At 42.5% G+C, this 21,144-nt stretch overlaps 1 protein-coding gene across 1 annotated transcript; it reads left to right on the top strand.

Moving 5' to 3' along the window:
- The first annotated feature begins 4,155 nt into the window (after positions 1 to 4,155).
- Slc10a2 (solute carrier family 10 member 2) lies at positions 4,156 to 20,307 on the top strand. The gene is made up of 6 exons (XM_076872565.2): positions 4,156 to 4,541; positions 9,987 to 10,105; positions 14,799 to 14,887; positions 16,000 to 16,175; positions 17,465 to 17,622; positions 20,180 to 20,307. The coding sequence occupies exons 1-6, from the start codon at positions 4,165 to 4,167 to the stop codon at positions 20,305 to 20,307; spliced, it is 1,047 nt and encodes a 348-aa protein (XP_076728680.2). The 5' UTR covers positions 4,156 to 4,164.
- Positions 20,308 to 21,144: the final 837 nt, after the last annotated feature.

Below are 21,144 nucleotides of genomic sequence, written 5' to 3'. Positions count from 1 at the left end.
TATTGAAATTCTCTCTCTCTCTCTTTAAAAAAAAAAAAAAAAAAAAAGATCACCTGTCACAGACGAACCAGAAAGCGCACAGAGGCTGCTTTCCCTGGAAGGTTTGTCACAGAGTTTAACGATTGTTAAACCATCCTCTTCCACACCCTGCCTTGTTCTCTCAGGACTGCTCAGGTCCAGAGCCACCTCTTGCCTTCTCTAAACCAGAACAGGTCACTTTCCCTGGTATGTTCTTATGGAAGGTTTTGTCTTGTTTTTGACTCTGCGTTGAAGCATGGCTCACTGTGACTCCATTCGTTCTCTACTGTTCCGTACAAGATGACGACGGTCCTGACTTCAAACACCATAGCCGAGCTTGACGTACTTGTGTCTGCTCTTTGTGACTAGCTTCTCTCACTCGGCATTAGGTTTGTGGTAATAGATCATTCACCTAATTGACACGTGGGGGTCCAGGGTGTGAATATACCACAGTGTACTTAGCCAGTCTACCTAGGTGGGCACTCGAATGGTTTCCATTTTGGAGCTATTATAAATGGAGCTACGGTGAACATTCTAGCTCATGTCTCCAGAAAACTTCATTTATAGATTTCTTTCTTTACCTAGGAGCGAATGACTGGGTCATTGGACATGTGGACATTTATATTTAATTATATTGCAAAGTGGTTGCAGCATCCTCTGTATCTTCAACAAAGCTTCACGTTCACACATTAAGGTCTTAATAGTTTCACAGCATATTCAAAAGAAGACGACCAAGGACCCAGTTCTCTGAAGGGCAGAGAGAACCCAGGAATTGAAATTGAATTGAGAACCCAAGCCCAGAGGTGTGTTCCTCAGACAAATTCTGATCCTTCTCTCTGCCCTTCCTCTCCCTGGAGTTATGCTGCCTTTCCCTTTAACTCAGAGTCAGTGGTTCATAACCCGTTCTCCCCAGAGTGTTTTTTCTGTTTATTTCAAAGAGAGTTAGTGGAGCCTCCAAATAACTCTAAATGTGGAACTTTGGAGTTCCATTTTAAAATGGATGTGTCAGGAGGAACTGGAGAAAAGAGAGAGGGAGGTCATTTCAGTCACAGGAATGTTGACCTGAACAGAGCCATCCCTGATGAAATGCACCTGGAAACGAAAAGCTCGTCCTTTGTCCTGTGAACTGCAGGGCGAACACGCAGGCAGGCTCGGAACCCCAGCTTCTCCTACTGTACGTGGAAGCCACTTTAAAAGGCAGCCCTCCGTGTCTCCACCCGGGAGGCCCAGGCAGGAATCTGCTGCTGGTTTCTCTAGAACACTTGAACGTGAGTCCAGAAGAGCAGGGAGACAGAGCAGCCAAGTGAGAAAGGCCATAGAGAACCCAGCCAGGCCGCCAGCTGCCCCCAGGTGCGCATCTACCCCTCCTTCCTAGGTTACAGACAGGGAGAACAATCTTTATATATTTAGATATTTTCCATGCCTGGATTTGAATGTAGCTGAAGTTAAGGGTAGTAATTAATTGTGGATCACTCCAATACTTGAATAGAAGGCCTCTCGAGTCTAATGTGCAAATTTATGTAAAAACAATGTGAAAATTAGAAATGCATTGGCACTTTTTTTTTTTTTTAACCAAACTGTAGCACTCTGTCTAGTCAAACAGACTGCTCATTTGCAAGTTGTCTATATGCAAAGCATTCTGCCCTCGGGAGCCTAAAATCTCCTTAGCAAGTCATCTGAAATTTGAGGAGAGCTTCATTCCGAACCTGCTTTCTGCTCTCTCCACTTTCTCTCCTCTGCTTCCAGCAATGTGGACAAAAAGGCTAAGTATGGACTGCAGTTGGCTGACCCAGTGACCAACAGGGCCCAAACCAGGAGTCCCACTGTGGTCAATCCCGGACCTCAAGAGATGGGTGTCTGACTATGCCTGTCTTGACTCTCTGTATCAGTCTTGCACTGTGGCCTTTCCAACTTCAGAGCAATTTCAAAATCTAAATGCTTCCTTAAATTTCTCTTTCCAGATAAGACATGGTGAAGTAGAGAGGCTACTTGCTTTTAGGTCCCAGGCTACTTTCTGACTTTCAGCAGGGTTTGAAGTTAACAGAAATCAAGGCAGGAAGAGAGGAAACATGAACACCGCACACAGTCTCCTTCACCCAGCCCAGAGGAGAAGAGAGCTGTCACGAACAGGTGCCGAGGCGCAACAGCAGGAGGAGCACTCAGCTCACCTTGTCCTTGGAGGGCCAGCACCTGCAAGGACAGGAACCATAGGTCAGTCCCAGGAGATGCTTAGAGAGGCCACCAGGGCAGGGCCAAGTCATGCCACACCCAGAAGTGGGAGGAGAGGCCTCTTTGGGAATTACCTAGCTAATCATTTAGCTATTGGGAGAGACAGGAGGCGCTCCCAGGAATTGGCGGGCAGCCAGCTGATCCTGATTCTGGAAGTGGGTGGGGTGGGGCTTGGCAGAGCTAATGGCAGCCCACCAGTACCAGTGTGACGGGAGCTGTGTCAATGGGGAATGTAAATCGCTGCCACCCTCCAAAGAAGTGGCTCAGGTTTTCCAAGTAGTTCCATCTCAAATTAAAGGCACATCATCCACAGGCTCCCAGCTGCTAGGATACTTGGCTCTGCTTACCCCTCTTCATGGTGGCCCCTGCAGCGACCACAGCTCATGGTGGAAAGACCCATGCTTCCCACGCTCAGTTGTCCTGTTGTGCACAGGTCCCACTGCTGTCCTTCTGCTCTGAAGGCCTGGACACTCACAATGCCGTCCCCAGATCACCATTGCCCCCATCAACTATGAGCTTGTTGGAAAACAAGCCCCACACCCACCCCCTGCAGATTTCTAGAACAAGAAGCTACATCTTAACAGGCCCCTGGGACCCCTGTGCCCACTGAGACACCCCAACCTAGACCCGGCTCCGAATCTCCACCAAGCAAACCAGCCCTTTCCTGCCCAGAGCCAGGAAGCTGAGTTCCAGTAGTTCCAATTCCCAGCTGGTAACCTGGCATGAAACATTTCATTTCCTCAGCCTTCAGTTCCTCATCTGGAAAATGGGGGAGCTAACTGTACTTGACTGAAGATGATTGAATTGAACGATAAATTAGAATTTGACCTCCCAATTGTGAATCATGATTGCAATATTCAATTTTGTGCCTGTGCTGTTTCCTGACTCAATAATTAGGTTATAAACATCATAGAACAGGACAATCTCTCCTCTACCTTTTCTCTTTATCTCCCTAATATACCCAAGTACAGTGTTCTGTCCGTAATGAGGGTGACTATTTGACATTTATGACAATCAATCTCCCTGGGAATCCCTCCCTGACAAAAAAAAAAAAAAATCTACTTTCCATTCCTGACTCTTAAGCACAAAGAGATACTGTCACTTTGACCTAATCCTCTGAGGTTCATCCCTCTAAATAATTGTATTGTCTCTGTCTATAAAGCACTTTGTTACTATGGCAACACATGCATAATTACATGTGTAGGTAATTGAGGGTGGCTCTGCCAGTCAGACTCCTTCCCACCAGAAAACACCCTGTCTTCCCCAAAGTGATTCTCCCATAGGTTTGCACCAAGGCTCTAGAAGTTTCTCCAACTTGCATATACTTTATACAAATTACAGTCCAATACGAGTAAGCAGGAAATTGGGAATCTGGCTTGGGTTCAGTCTAGAAATTAATTTATAAGATAACTTGGCATAGGGTGCTTGACTTTTCTGAGCCCAGTCCACCCTACGTTAAAGGGAGCTGAGGGAACAATATGCTTTCCTACTCCTCAACCCCTACACCTACAATGTCCTATAATATTCAGAGATTTTAATTGTCACTTAACTGAAATTATTCAACAAACCTTCCACACATTAAACATTAACACAGTCATTTCTATGTGGCACAGTTCATTATCATGCCAATAAATGATTAATTATAACATGCTGTCTGGGCCAGTAATTTTGCTTGACTTTTATGATTCATTATTTGTGCTATGTTGTAATGCTACCTCTCGAAACTGACATACTAGCATTTATTGTTTTTTATTGCTTCTCTAAGGTGGCTTTTGAAAGAAACACTTAGGGCCACATGTTTAGAAAGGGTTTAAAAGTTTGATGTGAAGTGAGCGTTGCTTCATCTTGGCTGATAGTAGAGACGGGACCAGGGGACCGTGCTTCTGTGGCCTGTCAATTGGAGCATCAAACCCAAAGATGAATAACTGGACGGTCTGCTTAGCCAACGCATCAGTTTGTGAAGGTTCATCCTGTGTGGTCCCTGAGAGCAACTTCAATGCCCTCCTCAGTGTGATCGTGAGCACCGTGCTGACGGTGCTCCTGGCCATGGTGATGTTCTCCATGGGGTGCAACGTGGAAGTCAGGAAATTCTTGGGCCACTTGAAGCGGCCATGGGGCATCTTTATTGGCTTCCTCTGTCAGTTTGGAATTATGCCCCTCACGGGGTTCCTCCTGTCGTTGGCCTTTGGCATCCTGCCTGTGCAGGCCGTGGTGGTGCTCATCATGGGCTGCTGCCCCGGAGGGACTGCCTCCAATATCCTCGCCTACTGGGTGGACGGTGACATGGACTTAAGGTAAGACATCTCCAATTCCAACTTCTCCAGTCTTACTGGGCTGACTTTTTTCAAGGTCTATGGCCTTCTGAATGCCATTGTAAGGTCACACTAAGGAATTCAACATGAGCAGGTAAATTTCTTCTGCTGCAGCTGCTTGGCTGTTAGAATTTGGGACTTCCATCTGACTGTGCTTTCAAATCAAATTCAGTTAACAGGGAGGTGCACGCCTGCTGATTATCTCTGGGAAAAGATTCAGAGTTTCTCAAAAGAAAAATCTTTCCCAAGCCAGAAGCCATAGCTGAGAAAGTTTGTCCTGTTGGTATCAGAAAAAGACAAAGCCACTTTCTTTGTGGTGGCAAGGAACTCTGAGTACAGACATGAAATCAAACTGTTCTTTAATTTTAGGATCTAGGGTAAGATGAGGGTCAGCTCCACCAAGCCACCAGTTCTTTGGGCAGATTCTTGGTATTAAACCTAAAGAAGAATCTGTAAATTTGTTTTACTTTGACTGACACTGAATACACACACACACACACACACATACACACACACACATAATCAAAAATAACCCTACCGAAGTCTTTTTAAAAATTATGCTTAGCTTACTATACAATAAACAGAAAATGGTTTCTCTGCTTCCCACAGAGTAATCTAAATCATAATGTTTGTCCAATTCATCATGTGCCAGTCTGAACTAGCACCAAGGGGGGGAAAGCCTAATAGAAATAAGAAGAAGCATTAATGGGACTAGACCAAGAATTTTAATGTGGGAAGTTGAATAGACAAATGTCTTTTTCCTTACCTCACATTCCTCATTTCCTGGGAAAGATATGCATTTCTGAAAACCATCCAGGTGTTAATGCAGCATGTGCTTATTAAATACGATACCGCAGGCAGTCAGCTCTGTTAATCCCCAACTACTACCCGCAGAGGAGAGAAGCTCCCAGTGAGGAAATGGAACACTGAATGGATGGAGTGCCCACTGAGCAATTAGGAACTTGCCATCACATCTCAGCTCGGAAGCTTCAGAAAAGTCTTACAAACTACATACCCTACGTGACTCTTACATATAAGGAAATGCAGTATCTACCTTGCCGTAGATTTTTTAAATTTAATTATTTTATTTTAAGGGAAGCCCTGTGGAAGCGCACAGGCTGGCAGGTGCGGCTCAGGCTTAGTTCATCTGGAAACAAAATGAAGCAATGGGTCTTTTTAGACTTGGATCAGGTTTGACCTAGACACACAGAGATGAGAATTCTAAAAACTAGCCCCTACTCCACTGAAGGGAGTGAGCAGGGGCTTTGACCTCCACTCAGTATCTCTGACATAGTTGTAACTTTTGAGCAATAGGGGCTTGCCTCTCAACAAGACAGCTTGCACCTTGGTGCAATGCCACACATGCAAAGATATCCTAAAACAGGAAGGTAAGTCACGCAGGAGGTTTGGGCTGTTGAAACCTGCTCTTCTCTGCAAGCTAAAAGTAAACCAAACCTAAAACCTCGCAATGCCACTGGTCTGCTTTTAAAAGAAATGTTAACTCTCATGGACAGGAGGTGATTAAGTAATCCTGCCTATTTCATTTCACAATCCCGGTATATTACTTTTTTTCAAAAAAAGATTAATCAATTAATATGAAATCTTATAGAAAACCTCCAAATGGATCCATGGATAGGATTCCTTCTTCAGCTTGATATGGGCCCTAGAATGGAATAAATGGCACTGAAAATTTCAATTTTGATTACATAAACTGTGCACTTCATGGATTCCCCTTGTGTTACAAAGTGGCCATAACACCTTCATCTGTCCAGGATGAGTCCACCTGTCCAGCGGCCACCTCAACATTTTAGAACAGCTAGTAATAGGGTGTAGCACAGAGGACCCTCATCACTGAGAAGATGGTAACTCTGGTACTAGGTAAGAAGATGGCATCATGAATTGCATACATGAGGGAAAAATCAAATATTTCTTTAAAGCAAATTCAGAAAGTAAAACTTCAACTGTTGGGGAAGAGTCTTCCAAACGTTTTACTCCTCTGGAGTGAGCATTAGATAACCGTTAAGCCTCATGGTAATGTACTTAAACAGTCCTTCCCACGTTTATATCTCCAGTTTGGTGCTCTTAGAACTTTGCCTCCCATTTCCACCTGCACTCTAGTGATGACAGCCAAGATGTGACTGTCACAGTACAGGTACCTTCGCCAATGAGGGAACACCACACAGTGCTAACAAAACAATTCCACCCAGATGGTGGTTCCTAGGATACAAAACCAGGACGTTTCCCCCTCCTATCATCTCTTCTGAGATGGGAACCATTGCATTTTATCATCTCGAGTGACTAAAAAGATGACTGATAGATAGGTAGCCACACAGACACACACACACACACACACACACACACACACATACATAGACAGTTATCTGTGGTCATTGAAGCACAGCAAGGGACATTTCAGCCTCTTGTCTGATTATGCCTGGCCTGGAAAGCTGTCATTTGTGAATGTTTGGTGCACAGATAATTTCTGCCTAAGTTATAGCTACACTGCAGCATCATGTGCTCAAAATGTGTCAGGGAGCAATGAAGGTGACCTTGCAAGTGATCTGCTGGTGGCCAAAACCCACAGATGAGGGACACAAAGATGTGCTACTCCTTAGTGTTTGCTCTACCATAAGATATAGGTAAACACCCATCTCTCCAACTTTCACAATGTCTTTAGCCACACCAGGCCAGGACTTCTCCTGACTTTCCTTTCTTTGACTTCTGCATCCTCTCCTCAGTCTCCCCCAGGCCCTTCAGAGACACCTACTCACTACACTCCTTATTTTCTAGATCTCTTATTTCATAGCTTTGCCTATCACGACTTTTGCCTTCGGCCAAATGCTGTTCTACTTTTCCTCCTCCAACTCAAGTTCCCCCACCCTCTGGCCTGCCACAATGCAAAGGAAACCCTCTGCTCCAGCTGCAGAGAGACCCATGTCCTCTCCACTCTGGGGGAACTCACCCTACACCGTTTGACTCTTCCCTTTATCTTCCCTCAAAGCAACCAAGCTTTGCTTTTCTTACGTGGCTTTGTTTTTATTTCACTAGATAATATTTATTAGACACTATGATGTTCCATGAACAGTGCTAAGTACTCAAAATGCATTGAGGTCGGCACTCTTCTTTCCTGCATTTGGCAGAGATCTTCTGGCATGTCTCCAGCTCCTACCAACACCAATGCTCTCTTCTCCTGGTCCTCCCACTTGGTGTTCTGATTCTAATATGAGGAGAATCTTTTGCATTCCTTGCCAGTGATTTTGCTGAGTTCCTCATTATTCACTGAATTCTCACATTTTGACTTCTTTTTGCCCTACACATTAAAGTTCTCCCTGTCAGTTAATAGTACTAAGGCCAGGAATTAAAGTCAAAAGATGTTTTATTTTCCTATACATTAACGTCGTCTCTCATTCCAATATAAATTCATGGTAGGGTTTCTATTTTTGACACTCATGGTCTTTATAGAACTTCAAATTGCTCATGAAAAAAGAATTTTCTTTCACTAATTTATTCCCCAACCTTGTGCATTAAAATTCTCTGTGAATTGTTTCATTGTCATTTTGAGGGGCTTGACTTTGTTCTTCTTATTAGTTAGAGAGATCAACTTCCAGCCATCTATTCTCTTATGCCTCTGTAACATCATATTGTGGAAACTGCTCACTAAATTCAAACCATTTTCTCTCCAATTCCTATCTTGTTCCCCTCTCACAGTCTTTAAGAAATAGCTCTTGAATGATACTGATCAAATTATATTGTTATCCTGTGTGTATGTATGAATAGATAACAACTAGTCCCACTATTATGTATTATTACAGTGTACCAGTAAAAATAAAGAAAAAAATAATTTAAAAAAAAAGATTGCTCTCATGGGCTGGGATGTGGCTCAGTGGTCAAGTACTTGCCAAGCCTGAACTAAATGCCCCAGCTGTCCAGGAATATCTTTCAGAGGAATTGCTCTCAGCTTCCTGATTCTATGTGTAGTGGAACACAAAGTATATGAACTTAAAAATGATAACACTAAATGGCTCTCAATGAGTGCCTTGCATTGTCCTAAGAACTGGACACCGTTGGTAATAGTGCTCACAATCTGCATTTGAGATAAGGAATCCAGCAAAGAGAAGTCAAGTCAACTGTCCAAAGTCACTCCGTGAATGGCACTGCTACCAGGGCCTAGAGGCCTTTGGGGCCTAACTAACTGAATTCAGTCTCCCACCCACACCAAAAATAAGAGAATACAATACAGAAAGGGAAAATGGATTGAATCACAGTTTGGTCAAAAATAGGAAGACAGCTAATCGGTCTTCCCCCTTTCTACAAAAACATTACAGTTTATAGAAACAAAAGTCAGGAAATACACATATGTGGCTAAGCTGGCCAGAGGGAGAATTCTGTTCTCCTTGGTGCCCGTCTGGGCCAGGAAACATGCATCCTCAGAATGAGGAAGCTGGGACAGAGAAAATACAGGTGACCAGGAAATGGAGAAGGAAAAAACCACCGTGTGGCTTTCAGTCTCAAAAGGACCTATCACAGCTCCACTTTCTTCCCACCCAGACATCGAGCACCCCCCTAAAAGCCCCGACAATAAGTGGCTTTGCCCTGGGGCAGACAATGTACACTGGGCACTTTTGAAAGGGAACCAGGAAGAACCACTACCCAACAATTTCTCTTCCATCCACTGTCACAGTGCTGAAAATAGTACCATTTGATATCGATTCCTCCATGCATGTCAAAGCCAAAATCCAATTAGTCAGCCGGTCCCCCTTACAAAAATAGACTTGCTTAAAAAGGAATAACGCCAGGCCCCAATTCTTCTGAACACACATTTGGTAAATTGGCAATGACGTGGTCCTCAGAATCCAGGCCTATTTCGCCTACAGGCACATTTTGTTGTTGTTGTGTTAACTGTCAGTTTTCTCTCCCCCAGCATGGCCATTTGGGCAGTAATCTGAGTGTTTGATCAAGAGGTAATGAGGCCTTCTCCCCTTCACTCGGGTGTTCTCCTCCAAGGTCCAGGAGGGCCCAGCTCATATCAGCACAGAGATACAAAAAGCCCCCTATGGTCCTGTAGTCCAGACTAGTATGAATGCATTTGCTGTTGTCTCACTGGAGTTTCAAAAGTGACACACCCAGGCTCCTTGTACCTTATTTAATAATCAGTTTAGTCCATCTTTGAATAACTCCTGTGCTTCTTGAGCATAAATAGGGAGGGAAGGAGAGTGGAAGGTGGAGTAGAGATACACCAGATATGAGTGGTGGTGCCCAAGGCCAGGCTCTGCAGAAACCTGGGAACATGTGTGCTGTGCCAATTGTACCGGATGATGTCACCGGCTGAGACAGTTTCTTGCAGAACTTTCGTGTCATGAATCAAAAATGAAACCGCCGGCCCCTAGAAAACCCAGTGGACCTGTGAACATGTTCATTTCCTTACAGCGTCAGCATGACCACGTGTTCCACACTGCTCGCCCTGGGAATGATGCCTCTGTGCCTCTTTGTCTATACCAAAATGTGGGTCGACGCTGGGACCATCGTCATTCCCTATGACAACATAGGTAAGTCACTCCTCTGCAAGATTATGTCCAATATCAACCTCAAAACGCCAGTTTATTCCTGACTAGGAACTCAGACAGGCTCAAGCTCATCCAGTATTTTCCTCTTGGAGTAATAGTAGTTTGGGCCCAGTTAAACTTTCCTTATAAAGTCACCTCAACATTTGGGTGAGAATTGGCAGGGTGCAAATTCTAAGGCTGGACCCAATGTGAGAATCTGAGTTTTTGTCAATTCAAATAACCAAAGAAGAAGCCAACATAGGGGCCCCCCTTACCCCATCCAGCAGTCCACTGGAGGCTTCAGCTGCTGGCCCGTGGAAGCCTCCGTCTTTTCCTTAAGCTGGAGAGTGAGTAGTTCATAGTCATGGGAGATCACACCAGATCAAAAAAACATTCACATGATGATTTCTTTTTTTTTTTAATTAAAAAAAATGTTTATTTGTTCTAATTAGTTATACATGATAGTAGAATACATTTATGCACTTTGAAATATCACACATAAATGGAGAATAATTTCTTATTTTTCTGATTGTACATGTTGTAGAATCACATCAGTCATGTATGTACATAAGGTGATAACATCTGTTTCATTCTACTATCCCTCCTACCCCCATACCACTTCCCCTCCCTTCACTGCCCTCTACCTAATCTAAAGTAACTCTATTCTTCCCTATCCCCCGCTCCTTATTGTGAATTAGCATCCACATACCAGGGATGCCTTTGGATGTATGAGATTGTCTTATTTCACTTAGCATGATACTCTCCAGCTCCATCCATTTACCGGCAAATGCCATAATTTCATTTTTCTTTAAAGCTGACTAATATTTCATGATACATGTAAATTTACATCACATTTTCTTTATCCATTCATCTGTTGAAGGACACCTAGGTTGCTTCCATAGTTTAGCTATTGTGAGTTGAGCTGCTACCAACATTGATGTGGCTACATCACTTTAATACGCTGATTTTAAGTCCTTTGGATATAAAACAGGGAGTGGGATAGCTGGGTCAAATGGTGGTTCCATTCCAAATTTTTTGAGGAATCTCCATACGGCTTTCCATAGTGGTTGCACCGGTTTGCAGTCCCACCAGCATGATGATTTAAAAATGGAGCACCTACTGAGTACTCAGGAGTGAGACACTCTGAGATGAAGCCTACTGTGAGCAGCTCTCAGCTGTGCACCACACCTCGATACACAGTGAATGTAAGGGCACAACCTGCATTTCTTGCCTGGAAGTCAAACATTCTAGTTATGACCATCTCCTTTCAACTTTTAGATGTTCCTCTATCTCGAAGGAGATTCTCCTCTATTTGGGGGAGAAGAGAGGATGGTGGGAGATGAAGGGGTTGGCATAACACAGGGACAAGGTCAAGGGCAGGACAAGAGAGCTTCCGGCTTGTTGAAAGCAGGCCTTCCCTAAAACTATGTAGTAAAGATGTGACGGAAAAGAGCAAGTATCAGCCTCCAGGCACACTGCACACTCAAAAGCCTTCTCTTCAGCCACCCTGGGAAACACTGGTCTTTCTGATGAGCTGCCTCCAGAGCCGTGGGTCTCCCGTAAAGGGGAGCAGGAAACAGTGACTCACTGGGGTGACTATAAGAGAGACTCCTGTTGGGATGGGAACTGAACTAAAACTCTCTTCCAGCCAAGACATGCTGTTTCTGTGATCAAGTGTGATTCAAGGTATATACAACAGAGTTGGAACAAACTTATGAGCACCAATTGGGAGGATCTATACTGTAATATTTTCCTGCAGTCTCTTTTCTCTCCCCAACTTTGACCATAAGTATTAGATTAAAAAAAGCAAAAGAAAAGCAGTCCTCTTTGACACAGCCTATTCAGTATGGGTTTTCTCTGTACAGGGTCCTCCTGCTGACCCACGGGAAACTCCATCATATCAGACATAATCTCCCCAAACCAGGCTTTAGGGTGTCCCTCCTGTCCAGCCCTCTCTGCTCTTGCTGCTTAACCCAGGGCTGCTCCTCAGTGGACAGACTTCTTAGAGTTAAAGAAAGCAGTTTGAAAGGCAAGCATTATCTGCATCTCAAAGAACCTGCTTGCTGACTGAGGAATTTTGATTACATGTTATTCCTTGCTTAAGGAAAGAATTTAAACTGTAAATATTCTCCTCTTGATATTGAATTTTTTTCCTGAAAAATACCTATGGGAATATTGAGTAATTCTAACTACCATGTAAATGGTTTATACCCCTCTTTAATGGGAATAGACTTTGAAAGGAGGAGAAAATAAGAAATACACCAGCACCTCAGTGGTGGAAAAGGTCATCATGAAAGAAGAAAAGAGAAAAAAAGAACAAAGAAGAGTTTGAAATACAAAGATATCAGCTCTGTTTATTCACAGGGTTTGCTCAGGCCTATTCTCCAACCTATTCTTTTTGCTGTTGGTTTTTCTAGTTTTTTAATGAAGAAAAAAAAAATGAGCTGTTAGACTCTCGAGAGAGATGTTATCATCACTTTATAAATGAGGCTGTTGAGTCTCAGGGCAATTATTTAATTTGCCCAAGATTGCTGAGAGCTGGAAAGAGCCCCCTGGCCTGCCCCCTACCCTGCCCTGTGGGTGGGCATTTTGTCTGGGACAAAGGTGTAGACTCCAGATTCAGGAAAACCTGCTGGACCCCCTCAGGTGATGGCATCTGGAGGGGAGGAGCCTCTGCACAGCTGGACATTAAGAAAACCCCAGACAAGCTGTAATCCCCAGGTCTGTGAGTCTCAGAACCATCTCCATGTCGTCAGCTAATTCTCCCAGCACTGCGAGCAGACACTACCCACTCCACGCAGGGGAAACCCACGCACAGAGGGCCCAGGTGACTTAGGCAGTTTCCAGTTTGTGAATAGTGAAAGGTTCAGTGCCAAGTCCATCTGGCTCCCCATTCCTCCCCATGAATCTGTTCACCTCTGTTTTATTCTCACTTTCTTTTCTTGCCTCCTATACCTACTGAGTAAATGCCACTGGAGAGCCCACGTGTGGTTTCAATGGTACAGCTGCAGGCAGATGCTCCTTCACCTACATAGACATAGAGAACAACTGGGGTAGGAGGAACTGGTCCTGGGAGAGAAGAGGCCCACTGGGCAGTAAAGACCTGCAACATCCCTTCTCTTCAGCAGAGCCACACCTGTGGGTATGAAGAAGGGGCAACTTTAAATCCCTGGGAAACTTCGCCTGCCACATCTGGTGAGGACAGGCAGAGCGTTCTGCCACGAATCCTGGCCAGTCATCCTGCTCGCCTGTTTCTCTGGCCTTGGGCTGCCCCACAGAGATCAGGACTCTAAGAAAGAGAGGCCAAGTAGATCCCGCCTGTTAAAACCGTAACACCAAAACCTAACCTGAGATACTTTCCAACCTAAGTCACCACAATACGAACAAGTTGTACCAAGATACTTTTAATTTAAGGCCTATAAACATCACAAAATTTAGGAAGTGGTCTAGAGAGATAGGAAATCTCCTCCCCTTCCTCCCCCCAAAAAATAGGATGTGGGGACACCCAAAGGGGATTCTCCTGGGGGCCTCACCTCAGTACGCCTGCCCATAGCCCTAGTTCCACCTTTCTCCTTACTTCCTCCTACCCATTCTTCTTCCCAGCTCTTGGTTTCATGAACCATTTAATTTTGCTGAGTATTTTCTGGGCAAATGTAATTGTTGACCCTTATATATTCAGGAGTGCTAGAAGGCTGAGAAGAAATTGCATTTTCATCATTATTATATTCATTTTAAGTTAATAGTATAGTGCTGGAATCTAGGACCTGTTTTCCAGTCCTAGGTCAATTTATCCCAACACTAAACAATGTCCATTCTTAAAATTTCATTATTTGATTCCACTTTCTCACATCGCTTGAAAAGGAAACAGCCCATGAGGAATTAGCAGCTGTGTGTGCTATGTTGTATAAAGGCAGCTTTTTGACAAACGAATGTTAAATAATATGGAGAAACAAACCAAAAGTCACAAGATAAGCAGTAAATTTAACATGGAGAGATTCAAGTGTGACTCTTTCACCTGGCTGGATTAGCATGTTGCTGCAAAGAACTATAATTACAGAGAGTTCACCAAATACATTATCTCGTGGAAATTTTAAAGCATGTTCTTCCAATCTGTTTTCTCACTGTGGTGTGGATGCGAAAACTGAAGTCGGTTTTCCAGAAGTCATTAGCCATTAGAATGCCTGAAGATCTTGAGCAAATTTTGAAGATTTTCTTCTATGTCTCTTATTTTAAAGTATTTCTCTTATTTCTACAACCATGAAGTAACACAGAGAAGTTAATGCCATCTATGTACAGCACAAGAACATATTTACATGCACACACACACACACACACAAAAAAAAAATAAATAAATAAAAAAACCTTTGGCCAGATAGTTTTCCTGGAATATAAAGTTTTGAATAGACTAAAGACACAATTCTGACAAATTTAAACAAAAGGATATTGGCTATATAAGGAACTCTGAAAAATCAACCCGGGGTTTATATAAGCAATATTATAATATTATTAATTGCCAACCAGTAATATTAAATTAGCTTCCAGAGTGGGTGAAAGTTTGTGTGTGTGCACGCGCACGTGCACGTTGATTCTGCATTCCATTTTGTAAGTCCAAGAAACACGACCGGCATCTTTTTCCGGCTGATTACTTTCTGTGCTATGTGTTCTGTTGATCCAACTGCTCTTCTGCCATCTGCAGGGATTTCTTTGGTCGCTCTTGTGGTTCCTGTTTCCTTTGGAATGTTTGTTAACCACAAATGGCCTGCAATAGCCAAGGTCATACTTAAAGTAAGTACCTCTGCTGCGGCCTGCACGGTTAGGTGCTCCTCGGCAGACCCGGAATGCTGGGGTGGGTTCATCTGCTGGATTGTTTTATCCTCCTCATGTCACTACCTCTGGGGCCTGAAGTTACTAGTCCTACCGTCTCCTCTCCCAGAACCTCCTTCTTGTTCCCATCCACAGGGTGAATTTCTATCCACTCTTTGAGACACCAGTTCAAATATCACCTCTTGGTTTGACACGACTTGATACTACAGTGCATTGCTGTTGTCTCTGTCGTAGGGGTTTTGTTATAAACATACCTCAACAGCTATCTTAGAAAATAGAACATACCTTTCTTATGTCTGTAACCTTATGACCATCTCAGTCCCTGTCAATTTGTAGGTGTTCATGTGTACATGTGTATATATAAATATACGTATGTATGTATGTGTGTATATAAAATCACTACATATATTGATCATTCATGCCCCTTCACCAGCTATATTATACTTAGATTATATGAATACAGCTGTAGAGGCTATAGATAGATTCTGCTGCTCAGAGGACAAAGTAAGCTAGTTGGAATTCCTTGCATCTCTACAGAAAAAAAAAAAAGTTTAAATTTCCAAATATGTTTAAATGTCAAAGAGAGAAAACAATAGCAATGGTGGCTTATGTTAATGCATTAATTAATTATGCATTTTTTAAATTATAGAGTTTTATATCCATTTTTTATTACCATAACCATCATAAAAGGTGGCTGGAGCAAGTTTTTCTCCCCAATTACAGACGGAGAGATAAAGATTCAGAAAGGTTGATGATTCGCCCAAGGAGACAAACTGGGAGGACCTGAGTCTCCAAGCCAGGTTTTCCAAGTTTTTACTGTGGTGGACTCTCTTCCACTCAGGCAGATAAGTCGCAGGCCAGAAAACCTTCCACAGGCTATTTGAGCATGCCTACTGTATGTCCTGCTCTTTTCTTAAAGATTAGAACATGGGACACACCCTAGTCTGGGCCTACGGGCCTTCCAGCTCCATTACCACTTGCCCCAAGGGAAGGCGTCTTCTTGACCATCGTCCTGACACCACATCTGAGCACACTCTGACATGACTGCTGGGTTCCCTGTGCCTCTCTTCCAGATCGGGTCCATCGCGGGTGCCATCCTCATCGTGGTCCTAGCTGTGGTTGGAGGGATACTGTACCAGAGTGCCTGGATCATCGAACCTAAGCTGTGGATCATAGGGACCATATTTCCTATAGCTGGCTACAGCCTGGGATTTTTTATGGCTAGAATAGCTGGTCAACCCTGGTACAGGTATGGTGTTTTGGTGTTTGGGAGTTTGGGGCTGGAAATTTAATTGCTGTGGCTATCATTTGCTAAGGACCGCCAGCACCAAGTATCACACACTGAGCAGCTTAAGCAACAGAAATTCATTGTCCAGTGTTTTTGGAGACTGGAAGTGAGAATGATGGCCTTATGGGTTCATTTGTGTTCTGAGGGCTACAAGGAAAGGAGAGACTTCTGTCCTTGGCTGGTACACACCCATCTTCTCTGTGTCCCATCATCTTCCCTCTGTGCACAGCTGATTAGGGTGACCCTAATGACCTTATCATAACTAATTAGATCTGCACTGACCTTATTTGCACATAAGGTCCCATTCTGATATGCTGGGGTTAGTGCTTCAACATATGAATTTGATGGGGGAACATAGTCAACCCATAACAGCAGTAAATACTATTAAGTTCCAATTCCTTCACACTTAATCACGTTCACCCATTTCTGTGTTGCTCTCAATAGACTCATTCATACCTAAATTATTCAAGTCCCCAAAAAGAACTGCCTTTGCTTTTTTTTTTTTTTTAAGTTCCAACACAACAAGTTTATTGATGTTTTCCAGTTCTACACTGGAGCTTACCCTGCCACATGCCATGTTTTGTTATAATAGCAAAATCTATCCACAATTGACTAAAGAGACTACCAAAATCATCCTACAGTTCTGTATTAGGTTGGCTTTCCTCATATCATTCAACCAAAATAGATAATATAAGTTTTTTTATTTCATTTATTTTTGCTCAAATTCTTGTAAACCATTCCTTAAGTGCAGGTCAGGCTCTTCATGGTTATGCATTCTTATCCTCCAAGAAGAGAAGAGCGACTTTAACCAAAATGATGCATTTGGTCTTGTAATGCTCCTAGGTCCCCCACTCCCACACGAATTTAGCAATAAACAATTATAGCCAATATGGTATCTTGAATATTTTCTGAACCCTCCTCTGTGCTCTGTGCCTTTACCAGGACATAATTGCCATTTATGGAACACTATTCTAAATGAGCCTGTTCTTCACACATGCTATATGACATACGTGTATGTTTATTTATAGCACAGACAATAGATCACTGTATTAAATGACAAATGATACTGGTGTATTTACTCAGGTGTAGTTCTATATGAAGATTTATACATGAACCATGTACACTCAAAGCAGAGACAAAACACATACACCGTCTATGTACTCATTGCTATATCTGCTTTTAAGGTCATGCAACAACAGAACAGAGCAAGAACTAAAGCGCCTGTTCTCCCCACATCTCCCCTCCCCCAGGTGCCGCACGGTTGCTTTGGAAACAGGGATGCAGAACACTCAGCTGTGCTCCACCATCGTACAGCTCTCCTTCACCCCTGAGGAGCTCAATCTCGTGTTCACCTTCCCGCTCATCTACAGTGTTTTCCAGCTCCTTTTTGCGGCAATATTATTAGGATGTAAGCAACAAATCAAATTTCTTTATGACATTCCTCCTTGAGAAACCCTAGAGTTGCTAAAATGTCCATTTTTTAAAATTCCCTGTTCCTGGTAATGAATTGTACAAGTAAATGAGAGGGACAGCCCACTGATAATATCATCAAGACTTCCCAAAGGCTGCAATTTTACCCAAAGGCTTTAAGGAAGAATTTTAAGTCAAAAGTAATGGAAACCAATTCTCTCCATGAGTTTCTTTTCGTTGGTGATTAGGGAGAGTGTTAACCTGTTAGGACTATTTTACTGTGTGCCTTTCTAAATGCTTCCAAGGGACCCAGGACTTGGTGATTTTCCTTCAATCTTTGTCTTAATATGCTTTGTAAATATAGGATCTGCATCAGAAAATATTACAAAGGGCATTAATCAGGCTGTTAAAAGGCAGGCTTGTGTGTAATCTAAATGCCCATGTAATTGAAGAAGGTTAAGCAAAAGTGTTCTTTAAGTATCTGGGTAGTTAGTAGTCAGCCTGACTCTTAATTTTACTCCCCTATAAAATACATTTCCATCCTCAACCACTGGCCATCACCCAGTTGAAACTTTTCCCTAGATTTTACTTTCCAAGGACTAATGATATTTAACCTCTATTTTTAAGTTCTTTTAATATATATATAATCTCAGCTACCTTTTAAAGCTTCATGATATTTAATGGGAAATACTAGGTGCATGACAAAAATAATGTGAATATTAAGCTAGGAAATGTCTGGAGACGTTGCTTTGGTTTTCCTGTGTAGCTCCAACCTAGTTCCAGCCTCCTCTGCACTCCTGTCTTGCTGTCGTCCTGCCAGCAGGGGCTTCCTTCTAGAATAGGACTGAAAACCTTGCCCTGATTTAACTCTGATTCAGGGGACGCAGGTCCAAGGTCTAATGACTTGTTTTCTTGTAGAATAATCTTGTTTCCTTGCATCAAGGTCTACCCAGTTTGGCACACTGTGAGATTTGCCAATAATTAGTGATGTCCACTAGACGAGGCAGGGAACGTGGGCTGGTCCATAATAAAACCAAAGGCACTAGTTGAATGAAGAGTCCAAGAGAGATTAAGGCATACGGACTGAAAGAGTGAAGGAAGAGAGCACTGGCATTGGTCAGTACCTTCCTGGCTTTACCCTTAAGCATGGTAAAAAGGAAGACATCTTTCTGAAGTCTGTACAATGACAAAAACATATTTGTTATGTTACAGTATAAATATTTCTTGAAACAAGAAGAGGAAGGAAGGAAAGAAGGATGGAAGGAAAGAAAGAAATAAGATGCAGTTTGGTTAAATAAAACCATTTTGCATAAATGGAGGAAGTCCCAGCTCAAAGCAGCTTGTAATAAGTGATGGATCTTCAAACTGGGCACAAGCTACATTAAATGCAATAGCAGGGTGCACTGACTTCAAAACTAATAAGTAGGGGCTGGGGATATAGCTCAGTTAGTAGAGTGCTGGCCTCACATGCACAAAGCCCTGGGTTCAATTCCTAGAACCACAAAAAAAAAAAAAAAAAAACCTAATAATTTACCAGAAGTTCATGGACAAATCCAAAGGCAATGTTGGTCTGGATTTACTAGGATCTTTGAGACCAGACATTGTGCCTCTCAGCTGCATCTCATAATGACTATCCCTGTTTGCTGATCCATACTGTTCTCTATGGGCAAGGCCAAGTGCTTGATTTTATCTTGTTGGATGTTCACATTGCCCTATGCAGTAGATGATGTTATTATAGACATTTTATATGTGAGGTATTGGAATTTGAAGAGTCCAAGAAATAATACCTTCTGTTCCCTTGTTGATTTGGGAACCAGTTGAGAGGTAGAGGGAAAAGATCAGATATTTAGATAACAAAATAGCACTTCTACTACAAATAAAGCTTACCTGGAAAATATGGCTTGACCCTACAGACAAATGGGCTTGTGAGTATGGCCCCCTCTCCACAGCTTCATGCATGTACAGATGAATGCACACATGTACACACATGACCTGCAGGTCTCTCCTGGCAGGACAAAGCTGACCTCAAAGACAAGCTGAGAAATGGTCGCTACCAGAGACCAGCAGTATCACCAAAGAGAGGAAAGTTGGTCACCACTCTGCTATTGCTTTTCTCCATGACAGAGCAAGTGACAGAGTGTCCAGGAGTATTACTCTAGATCAAATCTTTCTTAGAGCACCAAGAGACCAAGGTCTTGGCACTATGCCATAGCCTGCAGTATATTTATTGAGGACTAGGATTTGATAGATATGAATGAATCCTTCTTGCTCTTATTATTGTGGAGGACCACACCCAGGACTAGAATCCTGAAGAAGGCATGTAGTTGCCCCAAGCAGATATCCCTGATGTTTCATGATAGGTCTTCCTCCAGTGCGGCTGTCCCTCTTGTCACAGATGGTTGGGGAAGTGGGATAGTGGCTGTGTTCTCTCAGCAGCCTCCATTCTGCAGAAAATGTAAACTTTTTTATGAGTCATACATGATAATCACTGTCCCAAGTAAGTTTGTAGCTAATCACCATGAAATTTACTTGACCTCTTGTGTATTGTTTTCCAGTTTATGTTGCATACAAGAAATGCTATGGGAAAAACAACGCAGCATTTTCAGAGCAAAATGATACCAAAACGGAGCCTGAATCATCCTTTCATGCCATAAATGGAGGATTTCAACCAGATGAAAAGTAGAGATTAAGTGAACAGCTACGAAAAATACTAAAGAACATCCTTAAACTACAACTATATTTAATTATTTGTTTTGATGGGACAGTTGTCAGGAAAAAGTTAAAGTGAACATTCAATTTTCAGTAGAATCTATATAATAGTTTAGGTACACAGTGATTGGTAGTTCAGTTCTTCACTGTGACAAATATTTTTCATATGCACATAGTTCCACTTACAGAGAGAGAGAGAGAGAGAGAGAGAGAGAGTTGTCCCTCAGGTGTTTTGGAGAATTGGCTCCAAAACACCCTCAGTACTAAAATCTACAGTTGCTCAAGTCCTTTATATAAATGATATAATATTTGCACATAACCTCCCATATGCTTTAACTCATCTCTAGATCACTTGTAACACTTTATATAATGTAAATGTTATGTAAATAGTTGTTATAATGTATTCATAGGGAACAATGACAGGGAAAAAGTCTACATGTGTACTGCACAGAGAGAGAGTGAGCTAGAGAGAGAGAGAGAGAGAGAGAGAGAGAGAGAGAGACTTTAAATATATTGTCCTTGAACTATTCACCAAAATATCTGCAGACCTAATCTAACATCGGTAACATTGAGAACCTCCTAACACCTGAACTGAATTTGAAGGCAGAATCTCCTAACCTAGATGAGCACCTTTGTATATTAAAATAGATATAATGAGTTATTATTGTAAAGTGATCAATGTTTTGTTTGCTATTTATGATTGTATAAAGATTTTTATGAATGTGTTCTGCCAGCATTTTAATCATCTTACTTTTAACTTTGCAACCTATTTATTTATATATTTTCTCAGTATAATATAGGCAAATATCTG

Source organism: Callospermophilus lateralis, chromosome 12, assembly GCF_048772815.1.
Source record: "Callospermophilus lateralis isolate mCalLat2 chromosome 12, mCalLat2.hap1, whole genome shotgun sequence".
NCBI classification, from domain to species: Eukaryota; Metazoa; Chordata; class Mammalia; order Rodentia; family Sciuridae; genus Callospermophilus; species Callospermophilus lateralis.
This window is presented reverse-complemented; position numbering and strand designations above follow the sequence as displayed.

Bases quoted from the DNA above. Each gene is read 5' to 3' on its own strand.
- Slc10a2 (XM_076872565.2), top strand. From the start codon at position 4,165: ATGAATAACTGGACGGTCTGCTTAGCCAACGCATCAGTTTGTGAAGGT. The intron at 10,106-14,798 runs GTAAGTCACTCC...TGCCATCTGCAG, and splicing joins CATTCCCTATGACAACATAG to GGATTTCTTTGGTCGCTCTT. The intron at 14,888-15,999 runs GTAAGTACCTCT...CCTCTCTTCCAG, and splicing joins TAGCCAAGGTCATACTTAAA to ATCGGGTCCATCGCGGGTGC.